This window comes from Nilaparvata lugens, chromosome 4, assembly GCF_014356525.2.
Source record: "Nilaparvata lugens isolate BPH chromosome 4, ASM1435652v1, whole genome shotgun sequence".
Classification (NCBI taxonomy): domain Eukaryota; kingdom Metazoa; phylum Arthropoda; class Insecta; order Hemiptera; family Delphacidae; genus Nilaparvata; species Nilaparvata lugens.
The window spans coordinates 58697849-58717756 of record NC_052507.1 but is presented as its reverse complement, the minus strand read 5'-3'; the positions used below and the strand labels follow the sequence as shown (position 1 = coordinate 58717756).

General features: G+C 35.6%; 1 protein-coding gene across 1 annotated transcript in view; it reads left to right on the top strand.

Annotated features, from left to right (window-relative positions):
- The window catches only part of LOC111062474 (neuroendocrine convertase 2), a 123652-nt gene that overhangs the window by 84324 nt on the left and 19420 nt on the right, over nt 1–19908 (top strand). The window contains exons 6-8 of the mRNA XM_039425984.1: nt 6260–6348; nt 9208–9383; nt 16472–16684. Of these exons, the coding sequence (XP_039281918.1) occupies nt 6260–6348; nt 9208–9383; nt 16472–16684 (478 nt within the window). The remainder of the gene's footprint in view (nt 1–6259; nt 6349–9207; nt 9384–16471; nt 16685–19908) is intronic.

Below are 19908 nucleotides of genomic sequence, written 5' to 3'. Positions count from 1 at the left end.
ATGCTGCCACTTTGAAGTGAATCTCAAGCTAACAAAGTCACTGCTCTGTGGTTTGAGACAAGACTTCTTCTCTGTATGCCGTGTCTTTCCTTATATTCCTCAGAACTTATTTCTTTTGCTTTCTTTTACTTTACTTCTACTCCCTGAAGTCTTACTTTGTGAAGTCTTTTTCTGCTTGAGTTTAGTTTATAAACTTAATTTTCTCTCTCTCTTCTTTCTTCTTTCAATACTACTACCTTATATCACTAGTATCTTATACTACTTCACTAACAATAGCTCTATAAGATATTAGGAATGGTTGAATTTTTTCATGCAAAATAAAAATTCGTGGCTGAAAGCTGAATGGATTACTTCTTATTCTTCTGTATGTGTTCTACTTCATCATTAGCTTGATATTCATTGCCTTTTTTCCTGACAAGGTATTAATTAATTGATACCCAAATAATTCCACTTGTGAATATTGAAATGAATAACATTCAATCTATCCCATTATACTGTACCCTTTATTTGTTCCATTTAAAATAATTCATTTTCGACGTAGCCTCCTTCTTATCCCTTTTTTCATTTATTCTTCATTTTCCAATTCATTCTATTATACAATGATAATCAATTCTTAAATTTCACAAATCAGTCTATATTTATTACATTGTTTGAGAGGTAAAGTGAAAATAGATTTCGCCACGTCATGGATTGAAGAATCATTTTATTCTACTTATTCTTCATCACTCATTCTCTCTCATTTTCCATCTTTGTTTCTCTGTTTTGAACTGCTATTCATTCTTCCTCATAATCTTCGAATTTCCTGAAATCCTCATCATTGACTCTCCTTCTTCTTCGTATTTTGATCCCAACTTATTCTTTTTCGTCTACGTCTCATTCTCCTCGTCCTCTTCTTTTTCTTCTTTTCCAACCTCTTCTCCTTCTCTCTTCAGTTCTCCCTCTTTCTCTTCCATTCTTCTTTTACACCCTCTCAGGCGAATCTTATTACCTACAGGAGTTTTATTAGGGTCACTCAATCTCATTCTCAAGCCTCTTCTACATTCCCTGTACACTGAGAAAGCATTTCGATTCCAGGTTTGCTCCGTCTTATCCAGCAAACTATACATAATATGATTTTCTTATCAGAGTTGAGCCTATAAAGAGTTATATTCAGAGTTAAAACCTGGTTTATTGATTGATAAACAAGTTTATCACTAGAGTAATAAAGTATTATTTGTACAATAAGGCGCATGCTATAAATTTAATATTTATTACAACCTATATTTTTAGATCGATCAATATGTCTATGGTTGAAGTCACGTGGGGATTCATCTAGCTTTGAATCGTAATTGAACTCTATGAATTGAGCTCCAAGGTCTAAGTCATGTGGATTAATCCAGCTCTGAATCGTAATGTTGATAAGATATCTCTGATTGACTATCAGAAGACTCATCAAGATTTGATCAATATTCTAGTGCTAGAATTTTGTTCGCCTATAAAGGATCTAAATCTATCAAGCACAATAAATTTATCGAACAAGCGTATAGCGAGCTCCGTTTATTAACTTGAGGCTTGAGTCGTTGTCCTTTTTTGGGTTTATTTGTATGTTCGACGATAAATGTGGAAGGATTTCATCAATCAACTTCAAATTTACAGCTCATTGTTTTTGAACCACATACAGATCGAGTTGGTTGGGCCATAAGATTGAATAACTGTTTCATTCTTCATAAGGCGAGAAAGGATAGGCCTATTAGTTTTAAATCACTATGATATCTTTCATGCCATAGAGAGAATTAATAATTAAGAGAGGGAAATTCATGTGAAAGTCACAATTCATAATCCACAAATATTCATTCCCACATTTTTCTTGAATATTGTGAATTTATTCCAACCAGAGATTTCAATAGAACAGCAAATCAACGGCATTTTGAACGAGTTTCACAACCTTGGGGTCTCGCTCGTTATTAAAACTATCTTTAATTTGGATATTTGAATTTATTCATTTGAACAAAAAGCAAGTGAGTTGCAAATATATAGATTATAAGAGATAGGTTTTTGTGAGGTTATCTACTGTAGTGCAGCAAATCATATGAAAATCAGTGTATAATTTTCTGATTCTATGTATCTATTTTAAGAGACTTCAAAATTCAATCCAGAAGTAACTGTTGGGATAAATAACATTTATACATTCATACATTTCAGTATTGTAAGACTACAATATTAAATTTACAACAAAATGTTGAATTTCCATTGAGTTTAATTAAGTCTGTATTACTTGTATCACAAATAATATCCATATTATATAACAGGTCTCAACTCCAATAATTATTCTTAATAATAATTATGTAATCAGCCTGGATTCTCAATTCCCAAATCGGACATTATTGGTTTCAGGAGCAGACTCAACTTTTCTGAAACGGACGTAAACTTTCTCAATTTATGGGACAGCAAACAAATGCAAAACGGTCACTTTTAGCAAATTTGCTCGTTCCGCGATTGCAAACACGATTAAATCAATGTGTTCACATCCAATCAGGAGCTGACTTCGCAGCTACACGCTGAAAATCAACAATAATAGAATGTTCCCGATGGAAGTTTCGTCGAGAGACTTTCGAATTGGATTCGAAAATTCAGCAAATCATGACAAACTTCCCTTATTGAATCAGATATATTGGCTTATCGACATTCGTGGAACTCGTGTGAACGTTCTATGTTGATTGATGAAAAGTTTACAATAATCATGATTGAAGTGACTTCTATCCTGCACATTTTACTGTTCCTCAATCGAATTCGAGTACATTTTAATGGAATTGAGTAATTCTCAGTAGCCCAATAGTAGACTAGTTCTAGTCCCCAATAGGAGACTTTCCGTTCTCATTCTCACTTTCTAGATCACTTTTAATATAAATTGAGTAATTTCTGGGTTTTAAAGTGCTATTTATTCCTAGAATAATCTCTTGAATATAATTAGTATTATCAATATTATTTTATTAATGAGTTCCTTTTACATCAGACCTTGATTGGTTTTCAACTTTATACTAAAAGCGATTTCAACCAAGAGCCTATACCTGCCGAGGAATGAAATTCTCGCCATTATAAATCAATTGTTGAAGCTACCATTTTATGAGCTTCGGAAGCCGCCATTTTGTGTATAAACGATTTCAGTCATCAATGATATCAAGTGCTTTGCTTTTAGAGGGATGAGTGATTTGAAGAGGTGTTTATTGATTTAGTGAAGCAAGCAGACTTGAAGTAAAATAATGATGATGACTATTGAACGTGCGAATCTGTGTTTCATCTAAATTCACCATGAATTTCAATCATCTTGAATTTTATCTCAATCTTGGAATTTTCCATTGATAATCAAGAGATAACTGATTTTCTGTATATGAGAAGTTGGGCTTTGGTCTGCCCAACGTGTTACCGCTAACATCACTCACATTTGTTGAGTCACGTGCTTTCGTTGGAAGGGTAATCGCTAGACGCCAGCTTCACTATTTGACAAAAACCATCGTGGTTCGGTGCCATATAGATCTGTGACCCAATTCATTCCTTGATGCGCGAATCTAGGACTTATCTTCCCTGTCATCCTTAGATTCAAATAAATCTTTCAAGATCAGTAATGTATTTTATTAAATCAAATAACAAATCACATTCGTTCAAGTTCTATCTCCCATTGAAGAGTGACATGAAACTGACTACTGATTGCATTGAAATCTCACGTCAACGTCAGGTGTAAAACGTATAATTCGTTATACGTCAATTATTTGAGATCACCAATAGAAAAATGTGATCATATTCACATTACTTGTTTACTGGAATTATGAATAAAAGAATCATTCACGTATATCAGATAATACATTCTGTGTGGGAAGACGCTCGATGCGATTCATTGCAAATTGAACATCGTGAGGGTAGTCTCTTTATGTCAGTCAGAGAGAGAGAGATTGAGAGAGAAATATGATAATGAATATTCACAAAGAGAGTAAGAGAGATAAGAGAGAGAGTGTGTGAGAAAGGTACATAGGAATAGAGAGAAAGAGAGAGAGGTTAGTAACTTAGAGAGAATGACGCGTGTTACACGTGACTGATTGCCGACTATGATGTTTGCGGATTCCCATTCCAATTGTGATCATTTGCAACGTGCTTAAGCCTCGTTACACGCGGTGCACAATGTGTACATGGCCACACAAATGGAATAAATTGTAGGGACGAGCAATCAGCCGCGTAAACACTGATAAACCAGACCGCGATTGCATGCGACTCTGACGGTGATTATATTCCAGAACGTTGATGGATGGTTAGTAGGCACGTTCAGTTCAGATAGTTCCAACTAGTTGGAAAACCATCCATCGAGCACCCTTGGTTGTGCCCTTCCCAGCTTTTTTTGTTATACCTCCCTGGGAGTAGAAAATGTGTACCCTGAACCGCCCCGCGTTGATGATGCATCCTTTTCCCAGCTAGACCTCGTTGATGGTATATCCAAGATGTCCTAGATGGTACTGTGATGATGGTATATCCTTTTCCCAGCGAAACCGCGTTGATGGTGAATCCATCTAACCCCCTCTCGAGCCCTTGTTTAGAGCCCTACCTTTCCTGATAGGGTGATGTACCCTGTCCGCTACCCATTTCAATATACTTTGTAATAATATAATATTTATCCAATTTGTACTCGTAATAATGAATAAGACTTTTCCTGTCATCTAATCTGAGAATTCATGAGTTTAGAATGGTTGGAGTATCTCTGAATCTCATCTCAACCCTCTAGATGTAATTGACAGAGATAATATATTACTTTAGTATTCCCTTCTCTATGGTTATTGAGTATACAGTTGTTTGTTATATTGTCCACGTTATAACAAAGAACTCTGTTGTATTGTTAAGTATTTTTTTATTATCTGATACCTTCAAAAGTGCATGTTAACTATAATGAGTGTATAATGTATAATAAGTATATAATGAGTGTAGATTGTATTGTAATCCTAGGATGAAATTCTTTATTCACTTTGCTCAAAGAAATACAAATTCTATTCGACGCTCAATGAGTGTTACTATTATGACGTAATGTTTTATCAAGTGTATCTATTGATGTTGCAGCTACAACTCCAAAACACCCACGTCCTTCCACTATACAACTCTATAGATCAATCCCTCTATATAAAGTATATAAAGTTCTATCTGTCCATAGAATGCGTATAGCTTTTCAGCTGAAATCTACAAACTGTACTTTGGGTTGGGTACCCTGCAAATCAGCCCACCTGCTTTCCACAAGGATTACATCCCATGACAGCTGCGATATTTCCCATGAATAGATGAACTACTTCGTCTCTGTGGATAATATTCTTGTCGACAAGAGCTTGTGGACGTGATTGTATTGTAATCCAAGGATGAAATTCATCATTTACTTTGCTCGAAGAAATACAAATTCTATTCAACGCTCAATCGTACTTGAAATTTGGGATGTTTCAACTGGTTGTCAATGTTACACCAATTTAGAAGATATTATAACCAGTTGAATGAAAAAGAATAAGAAATTGTCAAAAACCACAGATTTATTGATACTTAGAAAGACCGGTTTCGGTTATTACACCATTGTCAATCTCTGATAAACTAAAACTAAATACAAGAGCAGCAGAGTGGGAGGAGACTGTCCAGCTGGGCCAATGGCAGGCGTTCATGCCCTTGACCAATAGCAGTACTCGCCTACTAGTATAAGTTCTGCTGCTCTTGTATCTAGTTCTAGTTTATCAGAGATTGACAATGGTGTAATAACCGAAACCGGTCTTTCTAAGTATCAATAAATCTGTGGTTTTTGACAATTTCTTAGTATTTTTCATTCAATATGAATAATCACCACAATATCAATTTCTCAACTACACAAAAAGTACTATAACCAGTGTAAATCAAAATAGTAGATCACGACTATCATCATTTGGTATAGTTGAACTTATCCTGAGCGGATAAACCTTAGACACCAAGTAAACTTATCCAGGGCAAATAAATGAAATAAACTCATACTGCAATTAAACTAAATATGAGTGGATAAACACATACCTTGGACTCCCATTAAACTTATCCTGTTCGGGGGGGGGGGGGGCGTTACTCATTTTCTACGGATAAATCAGTTACTTTACAGGTTTCATTCTTTTATAATTTTCGTTCTTTTATTAGCTTCGAGCATATGCGTGAAGCTCGTTCCATTAATATAATTCTTTGAAAATTTAAAAGTTCATAAATTTTATGAATTTTTCATTGACTTGAAATTGAAATTCTGTTCCAGCCATGGCACAAGATGCGCAGGAGAAGTGGCTGCTGCCAGGGATAATGGCTACTGTGGAGTGGGCGTGGCTTATGACTCGAAAATTGCAGGTGAGCTGCACCTATCTTCTACTAATTATCATTTATGGAGAGAGGAGAGATTCATAGAAGGAGAGGGGCGAAGGGTAGAAGGGTTAACACACCGTTGAATGGGTTTTCGAGATTGAATGTTGTAATAAAAAAGGGAGGTGATAGCTAAGCCTTTAATAGGCTTCGTTATCAAGCAATTCCTTAACTTTCTTCTTATTTCTCTTTTTCCCATTATTTTACTCTCTCACCCTCTCGCTCTCTCTCTCACACACACACACACACACACACACACACACACACACACTCTCTCTCTCTCTGTATTCTGATATCCTTCTTATCCGTCATTGTGCGTCCTCAACCCCTTCATCGGTCTTTCCTCTCTATTGCTCTTTCACTCGCTTTTTCCCTCATCTATCGGTATACTGTTGATACTCTCACTTCCTACTTAATTCATGTAGGTACTTTTCTTCTATCCCTCTATCTTCTTCCACACCTGATATCTATGAATTCATCTTTCTCAAAATTTTCCTCTCTCAAAAGTCTTCTCCGTTTACTTCTTCCGTTTTTTTCCTCTTCCATTATCTCCCATGTCAATATTTGAAATCTGTCTTGGTATCTCTGTTACTTCTTCCTGAAGCTTCACTATACTTACTAATGCGTTTTTTTCCACTTCTGATTATTGTATTACTCACTCAACAATGTAACGAAGGGGACTTATTTAGGATTCATTGAATCACTTCACAGCTTCATCTGTTTCAAGTTCTACTATTATTTTCCTCTTTCTTTCTCTCTTTCCTGTCTTTTCACCTTTTCCTCATATTTTTGTCTTCATCTGCCTTTCTCTTATTATTCATGTAAGTTCACTACTTCTTATTTTTTCTTGTAGCCTCATTCAAATTTACCAAAACACGCTTTTCACTGATTGTCCATCAGTCCATGTCAACCATGTCTTAGCATCGCACTCTTCCATTCTATTTATTTTGCTCTGTATACTGATTATTCCTTGTGCCGTTGTCCTTCCTTGTTTCATGACTTGATGTCATATAATGCTTTGTCTTTAAGTTATTCCTCTTCAATTCGTATATTCTCCTTCTCCTGACCTTCTTCTCCCTCTCCTTCTTCTTCTTCTCTTCTTCTTCTTCTTCTTCTTCTTCTTCTCCTTCTTCTTATTCGTCTTCATCTACTCCTTCACGTTCATCTTTTTCTTTTTCTTCTACCTCTACCAGTTTTCCTGTTTTCATCTTCATCCTCCCTTATTTTTTTTAAAGGAAACACCACCTCAGTTGCACCTTAAGAGCCAGGTTCATGACAGCGTTTACCCGTATCCAATTAAAAGCTAGTCATAAAACTCGTACAGTTTATGGCAGTTGCCTGCCCAGCTGCCATCAACGTTTTTATGGCCCGAGAGACAAGTATTAGTAGAACTTGAAGTGAATAAACGCCATAAGCCAATTTATGGCCACCTCCATTCTTATTTCGCTGACAATGCCTTCAGTCAGTTGGATAAGTTATTCCAACTATTTTTATTGTTCAAATGGTGTGTTCTACCTCTTTTAGTTGGTTGTTTATGGGTTTGATACGTGTTTTCTAAGTGAAATTGCTACGATATGATAGTTTCTGTATAGATACATTTCACGAACTTTATTCAAGATTCCCCATTAATTTTTTCATTATGATTTTTCTGTTGAATATGTAGAATGAGTTGAAGTTTCTCAACAATTTTATTGAATCTAGAATCATGTTTCAGAAACTTATTTTGAGGTGTAATGATTTCAAATGATATTTTAGAGATACTGCATTTGATAGAATTAATTTTATGAGCAACCTTGGAAGATTGCAATATTTTTTGATAATGAAGTGCAAACTTCTTTATCAAACAGGGCCAACCTGTTTGTGTTTCCTAAGCCACGTGTGATGGTTATACCAGTCTCCTGTCGGTGACGGCACTTATCTGAGGGTTAATTCCTGTTTTGGGAAGTACCCTTGTCACACGAAATAGGAAAAAATGTCTAGAGTATACTAGATTATTTTCCTGACAATTAATCAAAGGATTAATTGTACTCTATTTCCTCAGGATCAAGTAACTCGATGATGGGTTACTATTGACCTCTGAAATGAATATGATATTAGCAACTAAATAAGCTATAAGCAAGGTCGAACACACAGGGTCACTAAGGAACAACATGTGATGACAAGTTGCATTTATTTTAAATTTACTAAATCATATAAGAATATTGTTTGTCAATAATAATTAATAAATGAATTTGATAATGAAGGGTTAAGCCCATAAACAATATAATTTAATTTTAAAGAGTTCTTTCAAGTTTATAAATTTATCAAGGATGAGCATGTAGTGCTTTCACCCAAGGGTTGCCCGACTCAAGTTTGGACAGTGTAACGTCAGAATTCTTACAAACGATATACTTTGATCAACTTTCACATTCTTAATTCTTTTTCAATCAACTATTTAGAGCACATACGGCTTTCTGGGTAGGTTACTATTCAATTAAATACAAAATTATATTGGGATTCACAGGTTACTGAATGGAATTTCATTAGTTGAAAGCTCGCCGTTTCAGTTTCAGTAGGCCTACATTTTTTTTAAGAGTTCATGATTTAATAAGTTTAGAATATTCGTATAAGAATCTACAGAGTACATTGTGATGGAGCCTTGAACTATTTGTAGAAAACATCTTGGAGCTGCAAATGTTCATCCTCTAAATTTGACAATTTGTTCTAATGATAATAATATTGATAAAAATATATAATTTCACATATATTAAATTTACTATGAATGTACTGAAGTACGGTACTACAAAACTATTATTAACGTTGAGGAGATGAAGTTTCAACAATGAATTTCATTTGTTTGTAACACAGGAATCCGTATGCTGGACCAGCCTTACATGACAGATCTGATAGAGGCGAACTCGATGGGCCACGAGCCCAACCTGATTGACATCTACAGCGCGTCTTGGGGTCCCACCGATGATGGCAAGACTGTAGATGGACCCAGGAATGCCACCATGCGAGCCATAGTCAGGGGAGTCAATGAGGTAGGTAATATGTCATGCAATATCTCTGAACAATTCAATAGCGAAAAATTATGAATTCATCATACTGTCCACCGCTCGTAACTTGGTTTCTGAGGTCTGAGGCGTAGGGTGAAAATGAACGAGTGGCGCCATGTTGTTGACGACTCGGTAGTGTGACTACAAACCGTGCTCACTGATAAAGCTATTCACCATTCAGCTTTCAGTTTTGTTTCCACAGCTGACCGGAGTAAACGTCGAAATGTTGTGTTATTTTTTCATTAGGCTAGGAGCCGTTTCAAAATAGTTATTAAAATAGTTATAGCGATTTATTAAATTGGTTTTGAAATAGTTATAGTGATTTTGTGGAATAGCCTCCATAGAACTAGCATTTTTACAATGTCACAGACTGGGGAAACTTCTAATTGTCTCGACATGGATGTACATTTCAATCTATTTTTACTAAAATATATGTTGGATGAACAATATTGAAAACCAATAGAGAGTAACTTAACCATTATCCCCGGTATATTGTCATAAAATTCACCCTTTTTAGTACATCTTATAATAAGTCTAAGCGAAGTGATATTCAGAAAAAACAATGTTTTTTTTAGTTTCATCGAAAAAGTTGAATTCTGAGTTGAAAGTTGAACTTGAATCTTAAACTCTATTATTTTATGTAACGACTAAAAACGTACGGATGTAATTTTACTTATAGATTGCTGGTTAAATTACAAATTTGGTGGGATGGAAATTGCTCAATTACATTTGGCGAAGGCAAATAGACCACAGCGTTTGTGTACTCGCTACCTGGCTTTCCAGTGCCATATATGTCACGCCTAAAACTAGATCGACTGCATTCCTTCCAGAGGCCAAGTTACGAACGGTGGACAGTACAAAACTAGGAAAATCTTATATTTTTACAGAATGGAGAAAACTAATGTCAAGAGAATTGTGAAGGTGCGTACAGACTTATGCGCCACAAATGTGAATTAATTATTATTGGACGAAAATTCAAAATTTAATGCTGTGAACCATCTCATTCTCAACTATAGCTGTAAACTATAACTGTAACTAGATGTTATCCAGCTGTTAACCCTGTTGTCAATAGCTGCAGTGCAGGAGTATTAGGGGTGGTTCACAGCATTTAACTTTGAATTTTCGTTAAATAATAATTATTTTTCGATTAGCATTTGAATAAATACTATTTCTCATAATTTTCCATATGTGACTGATTCGTTTCAGAAACATTCATTGCATAGAACAACAACAAAAATCAATTCATATTCATTATATTATTATAAATGTGATAGATGAAGATTTCCATCAGTGACTGAGGAATAAGAAAAAAATTATCAATCGATTGAACTTTTTCAGATCAATGATGGAATAACACAATTTTTCATGAGATTTTCACCAGAAAAGCGGCGGATTAGTTTAACATCTTTATACTTATAAATTTCTAATGATGATCAATTATCAGTGTCTATCAGTTACAAGTACAGATAATACAGACTTTAGTTACCTTTAACTTGATAGTAGTCAAGTTTTACCAATGATCAAGTTTTTACATGATCTTGATGGTAATCAAATTCACCCCAAATTGCTTTCAAGCTGTCTTCTCTATCTGTTGCCACTGACACTGGTAATCCGTTATCAAGTTTATTAACGACATGTGTGAAGATACACATCATCATGAGTGAGTTTTCCCTATGCGGATACATCAAAGGATTTGTTCACGTTCCCACTTGATGTCGTGACGACCTTCAACTTGAAATCAGAATTATAGCGGCAGAAGCTTTGAGGGCAACCTACTCAGCAAAGATTAAAGAGGAGAGATCAAACGTCTGCATGAAGACGTGATGCACAAACGCAGACAGACGGATGTCTGTGTGCGTTGCAACATTCGATAATCTCAATCTGTCCAAAGCTCAGTCAATTTATGTAGATGCATTACAATATTATCTTGTATAGTTATTCCAAATTGCTTCTTTTTTCTTCATATCATATACAGTTCAATAATTATTTTTTTAGTTTATATTATGTAAATTTATCTAAAACTCTGCTGTATTGTAAAATATTGTATATAAAACTGTAAAAGTCAATATATATTGTAATCTAAATAAATAAAGTACTCAATCGATCAATCTGTCTGCATGCGACCTGTTGCTTTCTGCAATGGCATTCTTTTTCAAGAAGATAACTTAATAGGAGTTTTTGATGAATTTTGCTACTCATTGGGTGTTGGAAGAGTACTGGTGGAACATTTGTGATTAATTATGTAGAAATTTCTACCTTCATGTATTTCTATCATGTATAGTCTGTATCATGCATTTGCAGAGAACTTCAGTTTCAGCAACTGATAAAAGTTGAGTTTTGTCCAAATATAACTATGTTTGTGGAAAAACTGTGGACAATTTCTGTTTTGATTCAATCATGAAACAATCCCACAATCCATCAAAAATGATGAATCTACTATAAATACACTCCAATTCAAAACAATCTCTCCAGTGATTGTAATTTTCTGAAAAAAAAAATGAATCTATATTCTACAACCCGGAACAATCTCCCCAGCGATTGCAACAGTAATGAAAGTAAAACACGGGAACTTTAAGCACTCGGATTCGAATAAGGAAGGAATTAGAGAGGATTATATATGCACACGGGGAAAAATGGAACCAATCCCAGCGCCCCAACGACGTAATAGACTGAAATCCGACCAACGTCAAATCACTGAACCACACTGGATCGAATTTATATGCAAATCTTTTACACATCACACAATGCCAGCCTCAAATTCATCATTCTCTGACGTACACACATGATTCGTTTCATTTTTTTTCTCCAAATGGAAATCACATTTTTTTTTCGTTTTCCGTTTAGTTCGTCACACAAAATCAACGCCGCGAGAAATGAGTGAGTTCTGTATGGAGCTTTCATTTTGCGATTGGATATCAAACAGTCAATCAAATCGACTATTCAGTTAACTATAAGCTCCAATTTTTATTTGTCATTCTTCATTCTAGAGTGGAGATTGAATTAAATTGTGAAATAGGCTTATTGAAAAATATTGATTTTCAGCAGCCATTGTATGTAGGAAGAGTACTGGTGGAACATTTGTGATTAATTATGTAGAAATTTCTACCTTCATGTATTTCTATCATGTATAGTCTGTATCATGCATTTGCAGAGAACTTCAGTTTCAGCAACTGATAAAAGTTGAGTTTTGTCCAAATATAACTATGTTTGTGGAAAAACTGTGGAAATTTTCTGTTTCGATTCAATCATGGAACAATCCCACAATCCATCAAAATTGATGAATCTACTATAAATACACTCCAATTCAAAACAATCTTTCCAGTGATTGTATCTTTCTGAAAAAAAGATGAATCTATACTCTACAACCCAGAACAATCTCCCCAGCGATTGCAACAGTAATGAAAGTAAAACACGGGAACTCTAAGCACTCGGATCCAAATAAGGAAGGAATTAGAGAGGATTATATATGCACACGGGGAAAAATGGAACCAATCCCAGCGCCCCAACGACGTAATAGACTGAAATTCGACCAACGTCAAATCACTGAACCACACTGGATCGAATTTATATGCAAATCTTTTACACATCACACAATGCCAGCCTCAAATTCATCATTCTCTGACGTACACACATGATTCGTTTCATTTTTTCTTCTCCAAATGGAAATCACAATTTTTTTCGTTTTTCCGTTTAGTTTCGGCACACAAAATCAACGCCGCAAGAAATGAGTGTGTTCTGTATGGAGCTTTCATTTTGCGATTGGATATATGACAGTCAATCAAATCGACTATTCAGTTAACTAAAAGCTTCAATTTTTATTTGTCATTCTTCATTCTAGAGTGGAGATTGAATCAAATTGTGAAATAGGCTTATTGAAAAATATTGATTTTCAGCAGCCATTGTATGTAGAATAGACATGGGAATACACTATTTTAATTATTGGATTATCTTCTATGGTCTACAGTATTTCTACGGTTTAATCTAATGTACGCTGTAATAACTTAAAAAGAACCGGCAGGCCCGGCGAACTTCGTACCACCAAATAGTTACCGTAATGCATCTCATGACAAAACTTTAGCTGGTTGCACACCTGAGAAGGCACTATGCGGCATTTTGCATCCAGATGCTTCTTGCTTATTGGTTTGAATAGAAGAACTCACACACACTGAATCGGGCATGGCGTGGAACGGTGTGATAAGGCAATCTCCATAAAATCAACACTTTGTATCACCACGCCTCCTTAGGTGTTTTATGATAGGTGATATTTTCATGAAAACTATCCAACAATCTGTATTTACATTTATATCTCAATATGGACTTCCTATGTGCCTTCATATCATATAGGTACAGTTCAATAATTATTTTCCTAGTTTATATTATGTAAATTTATCTAAAACTCTGCTGTATTGTAAAATATTGTATATAAAACTGTAAAAGTCAATATATATTGTAATCTAAATAAATAAAGTACTCAATCGATCAATCTGTCTGCATGCGACCTGTTGCTTTCTGCAATGGCATTCTTTTTCAAGAAGATAACTCAATAGGAGTTTTTGATGAATTTTGCTACTCATTGGGTGTTGGAAGAGTACTGGTGGAACATTTGTGATTAATTATGTAGAAATTTCTACCTTCATGTATTTCTATCATGTATAGTCTGTATCATGCATTTGCAGAGAACTTCAGTTTCAGCAACTGATAAAAGTTGAGTTTTGTCCAAATATAACTATGTTTGTGGAAAAACTGTGGAAATTTTCTGTTTCGATTCAATCATGGAACAATCCCACAATCCATCAAAATTGATGAATCTACTATAAATACACTCCAATTCAAAACAATCTTTCCAGTGATTGTATCTTTCTGAAAAAAAGATGAATCTATACTCTACAACCCAGAACAATCTCCCCAGCGATTGCAACAGTAATGAAAGTAAAACACGGGAACTCTAAGCACTCGGATCCAAATAAGGAAGGAATTAGAGAGGATTATATATGCACACGGGGAAAAATGGAACCAATCCCAGCGCCCCAACGACGTAATAGACTGAAATTCGACCAACGTCAAATCACTGAACCACACTGGATCGAATTTATATGCAAATCTTTTACACATCACACAATGCCAGCCTCAAATTCATCATTCTCTGACGTACACACATGATTCGTTTCATTTTTTCTTCTCCAAATGGAAATCACATTTTTTTTTCGTTTTTCCGTTTAGTTTCGGCACACAAAATCAACGCCGCAAGAAATGAGTGTGTTCTGTATGGAGCTTTCATTTTGCGATTGGATATATGACAGTCAATCAAATCGACTATTCAGTTAACTAAAAGCTTCAATTTTTATTTGTCATTCTTCATTCTAGAGTGGAGATTGAATCAAATTGTGAAATAGGCATATTGAAAAATATTGATTTTCAGCAGCCATTGTATGTAGAATAGACATGGGCGTACACTATTTTAATCATTGGATTATCTTCTATGGTCTACAGTATTTCTACGGTTCAATCTAATGTACGCTGTAATAACTTAAAAAGAACTGGCAGGCCCGGCGAACTTCGTACCACCAAATAGTTACCGTAATGCATCTCATGACAAACTTTAGCTGGTTGCACACCTGAGAAGGCACTATGCGGCATTTTGCATCCAGATGCTTCTTGCTTATTGGTTTGAATAGAAGAACTCACACACACTGAATCGGGCATGGCGTGGAACGGTGTGATAAGGCAATCTCCATAAAATCAACACTTTGTATCACCAAGCCACGCCTCCTTAGGTGTTTTATGATAGGTGATATTTTCATGAAAATTATCCAACAATTAGTATTTACATTTATATCTCAATATGAACTTCCTATGTGCTTAGTTAGGTATGCAGCAGTTTGTATTTTTAGTTATAGTTGAATGCAGCTTGCTGGGAATTGAATGGTATGCCTCATTGCTGCTGATTTTCCCGTGCATATTATTCTAAATTTACAGCATTTCGAGTTCTACGACCCAAATTTGAACGTCGTTCGTACCGCGGCATTATTAAGAATTACAATTTTGTGAAACTGTAGAAAGAAAATTGAAAAACAGATCTACCGACAGTTGTTGGATGACGCAGTGATTACAACAGCTGATTTTTATTTCTGTGTGTGGCCAGCTCACAAATCTTCTCCCATAAGGATTACATGCAAACTTTGAAGGACCGTAGGAAAGAGTCCTGAAGTCAGATTATAAATTTGATAGGCCATAAGCCTAGTCCTGAACATAACGAACAAAACTAAAAAGAAATCATCAAATTCGGTGCACACATAAAAAAGTTATTGAATGTCAAAATTTGAGGCTCGAATTATATAGATGTATTTATTTATATAGATGTATTGCTTGATATGACGTCCATCAAATGATGAAGATGAAAGCGGATAACCAAACTTCTTCTTTGGACACACTTTCCACGCTTTAAAATCAATTTCTTTTTGAATAGCATTGGCTATCAGGCTCTTCCTCTAATCAACTTTAGAATTGAAGTTTTCTTTCAGATTCAAATTATTGGAAACGTTCCTCCTTGACCAAATGAAACATCCCCAAATTATTCAAAATAGCCAAAACTTCACACTATTATTTCTTTATTTTATTTTGTGTTGAATTTTCCAGTTTTTTCGAAATTTAATTTAAACGAGGACTACGAAAAATTTTCTGACTGCTAGATCCCGAGCTCGGAAACCGGCCCTAAATTTCTTTTTGCACTGCCAACAAAAGAGAAATATGCATGCACATGCATGTCCTACCGTTAGTGGCCAGCCCAAGTGAACAATACTCCATATACTTTTTCAATTATTCAATCATCCATATTTCCCTGCAATTGGATATTAATAATTCATATGATAGTATCATAGTCATAAGATAATTCATTGATAGTAACTGTTTTCTACTTAATGTCGTTTATTGTATTCAATCCATAATTATTTCCCTCCAATACTTCATGATAGTAACTGTTTTATACTTGACGTCGTTTGTTGTGTTCAATATATATTTCCCTCCAATACTCTTCATGATAGTAACTGTTTTATACTTGATGTGTTGTGGTTTAGGGGCGCAACAAGCTGGGCAACATCTACGTGTGGGCGTCGGGCGACGGCGGGGAGGACGACGACTGCAACTGCGACGGGTATGCGGCCAGCATGTGGACGATCAGCATCAACTCGGCCATCAACGACGGCCAAAACGCGCACTACGACGAGAGCTGCAGCTCCACCCTCGCTTCCACTTTCAGCAACGGCGCCAAAGATCCCAACACTGGGGTGGTCAGTGTCACTCATCATTACTCCATATTTTCTATTTTTATTATATAGTGACATCATTTTGGAAATGTTGCATTGTAGAAAGTTTTTATTGTGAATTTGTCTCATAACTCTATAATTATTCTCTATCAAACTTTTTAATTATGTAGTGAGTGAAGTATCATTTTGGAAAAACTTTGCATTGTGAAAAGTTGTTATTCAAATTTTATAAAATGTTTATGAATTTTTGAATAAACTGCTCTGGATGTGACATCCAACATCCAGAGTACCGAAATTGTTATTGTATGAAGATTGTATATGGAAAGCCCAGCGCCACATGATAGCCGTAAGAAAGGCCCCACAAAAGAAAAAGAAGATCAAGAAGAAGGAAAAGGAGAAGGAGATGATGATGGTGAAGGAGAAGGAGAATAAAAAGAAGAAGAAAAAAGAAGATGAATATTGTGTCATAGATAAAAGAATACTCCAGTAACATTAATATCTGATTGTATAAACACGTGCTTTGCGTTTGGCTGTGACTGCAGTAAAGGTAGCAATTGCGGCCTTGTTGTATTTCAAAATGATAGAAGACCTAATAGAGTAATTATGATAATTGTTATTCATGTATAAAACTAGTAAGTAAGCTGGATGCATTATGCATGATATAATAATAATTGTTCTTTGAAGCTGAGATGCAATGTTTTAAGTGATGGGAGGATCCCAATATTGGAGTACTGAATTAGTTTCATGTATTTCAATTAATAAATGAATAATTTTGAGTTGAATACTGGAGATTAGTAATTTATAAATATTGTTGTTGAAAACAGCTTCTGGTAGATTGGATAATGATGGTGGAAAGCTTAGCAGACATTTTTCCATTTTTGAACAGAACGATTTCGAACAGAGCCTTAACACATAACACATGTATTCTACCATAACAGAAGCCTGACCCAACTTAATCGAGTCTAACTCAACCTAACCAAGCTTGAAACGAAACTCACTCCCTTCGCCGAATTCTTCTTCTCCTTGTGACTATTCTCACAAAAACTTCAGTTGAATTGATCCAGAAAGTTTAAACGGCATTTTGAAAATGTATTGACTCACAATCAATAGCATTTCATTGACGACTGGGTAATCAATCATGAATCGTTGCTTCAAGAATCAGTGCTAAAACTATCGTCCAACTTTTTTCATTGTCCTCTAACATTAGTAGTTTTTGTATACCACCAAACAGTACAACAGTTGAGCGTACCACAGTTTGAGAACCTCCACTCAGGTCCATTAGTCCATTCATCTTCATCATTCACCCTGATACTCATCATAACTACACTGCCAAATAGTTTCTCTTCCACTTCTCCTCTCTCCACAATCTCTCTCTCTCTCGCAATATACTCCATTCCCTGTTCCTCTTTTTTTCCTATCACTCACTCCCTTTCTTTCTTCCATATCCTGTTTCTATTTGTTCTTCCTCTCACTCCAATTTTCTCTCACTCTCCTTCTCTCTTCCTTTGTTACTCTCTCTCTCTCTCTCGTCCTCTCTCTTTCCTCATTCCAAAAATTCTCTTTCGGTTTCTGTACAAGAAAGTTGAAGAGCAAGCAAACTTTACGGCTGGATGCTTTTACTGTCGATTGCTGGCTGCTACTGGCATTGGCTGCCTCTCGCCTTTCGCCTCTGGCTCACACCACTCACGTCAAAAGTAATTCCCTCGAGTGAACCACACTCAATATCTTCTTCATCATCAGCTGATTCTCCGTCTCCTTCATCAGCTCCCATTTGTCCTGTTTTTCTAGTAATCATAACGACATCATTATCCTCCTCTCCTTCTTATTTCTCTCCTTTCTCTTTTCATACTTCTTCTTCTTCTACCTCTTGAACATCTTCACCCTTTCCTTTTCCTCCTCGTTCTCCTTCCACGCCTTCTTCCTCTCCTTCTTCTCTTTCATAGTCCAGTAAAATGGTCATTTTTCAGGGAACAGTCCCGAAAGAATTTTTCTTGTTGGGTTCATATGTATTTTGGGGCGCTGATTTCGAATCTGAATTTTAATGACACGTCAAAGGGTGGATTCAAACCTGAAAACCCCAAATTTGAGGACTTCATTTTTCCATTTTATTCCGAAAACCTAGGTTTTTTCGGAAAAAGCATCCTCTACAAAATCCATGACAATTAAATTTTCAATAAATTGAGTGGTCGTGCAGGATTCTACAATATCTGGTTTTGGAGCTACACATTTCTAAAAAGGGTTATTTTTCAAGGTTTTTCTTGAAAATTATGAAAACTCACTACTTCCACTCTTTACAACTTACACAACTTGGAGCACTACAGAGTAATGATGAAAAATCACAAATTATGTGGATGTGAAATTTATCATACTAAAGAATATCACAATGTATTTAATGTGCAAAGAATTCCTGGATAAATAATAAGGCTCGAAGGTGTTTTCAATATCCTGAGGAAGGCCAAAGGAAGAGGAGTTAAAAAGTGAGATGAAGAGAAAGTTGAATGAAGAAGTAAGAGTATAATACTAGTATTAGAAGGGGACGTTGAAAGTGTGAACAGAATAAGGGAAATTGTGGAGGCGTGATGAAGAATGAGATGTCATAGAAAGAGCAGAATAAAGATGAGCAATACGAACATGAAGAGGTTGTAATTCGAAAAAGAAGAAGAAGAAGAAGGAGAAAAAGTAGAAGAAGAAGAAAAATGAAACGAAAAAGAAAAAGGAGGAGAATAATAAAACGGAAGAGAAGTAGAAAAAAGAGGAAAGTTAGAAGAAGTGATAGAAGAAAGAGGAAAATAAGAAAAAAGAAGTAGTAGAAGAAGAAGACCAGGATGGAGAGGAGGAGGAGGAGTAGGATGAGGAGGAGGAGAAGGAGGAGTAGAAAGAGAAGGAGGAAAAAATCAAGAAGAAGGAGAGAAGAAAAAATCTCATTCTTCTACACACATGTGATCAAAGTCTCTATGTTTTACCAGTCAGTATCGAAGGGGAGGTAACGTTAATCTCATGTGAAATGACGATCATAGCTTGTGACGTATCCGCCAGTAGCATGTTATGTCCAGAAAGGGTTGCTTGCATGTGTGAGTATTTGTATCCCATAAACCTCCAAGATTACTGCTAAATCACAAGAGACTGGAAGCTGTTTCGAGGATAGCCAGCTCCAATCATGAATGAAATACGGTTTTCAGACGTCTCAATCTCTACAACAAAATACTAACTATGAAGTTCAGTACTAGATCCAAAGTTGATTGAGAATC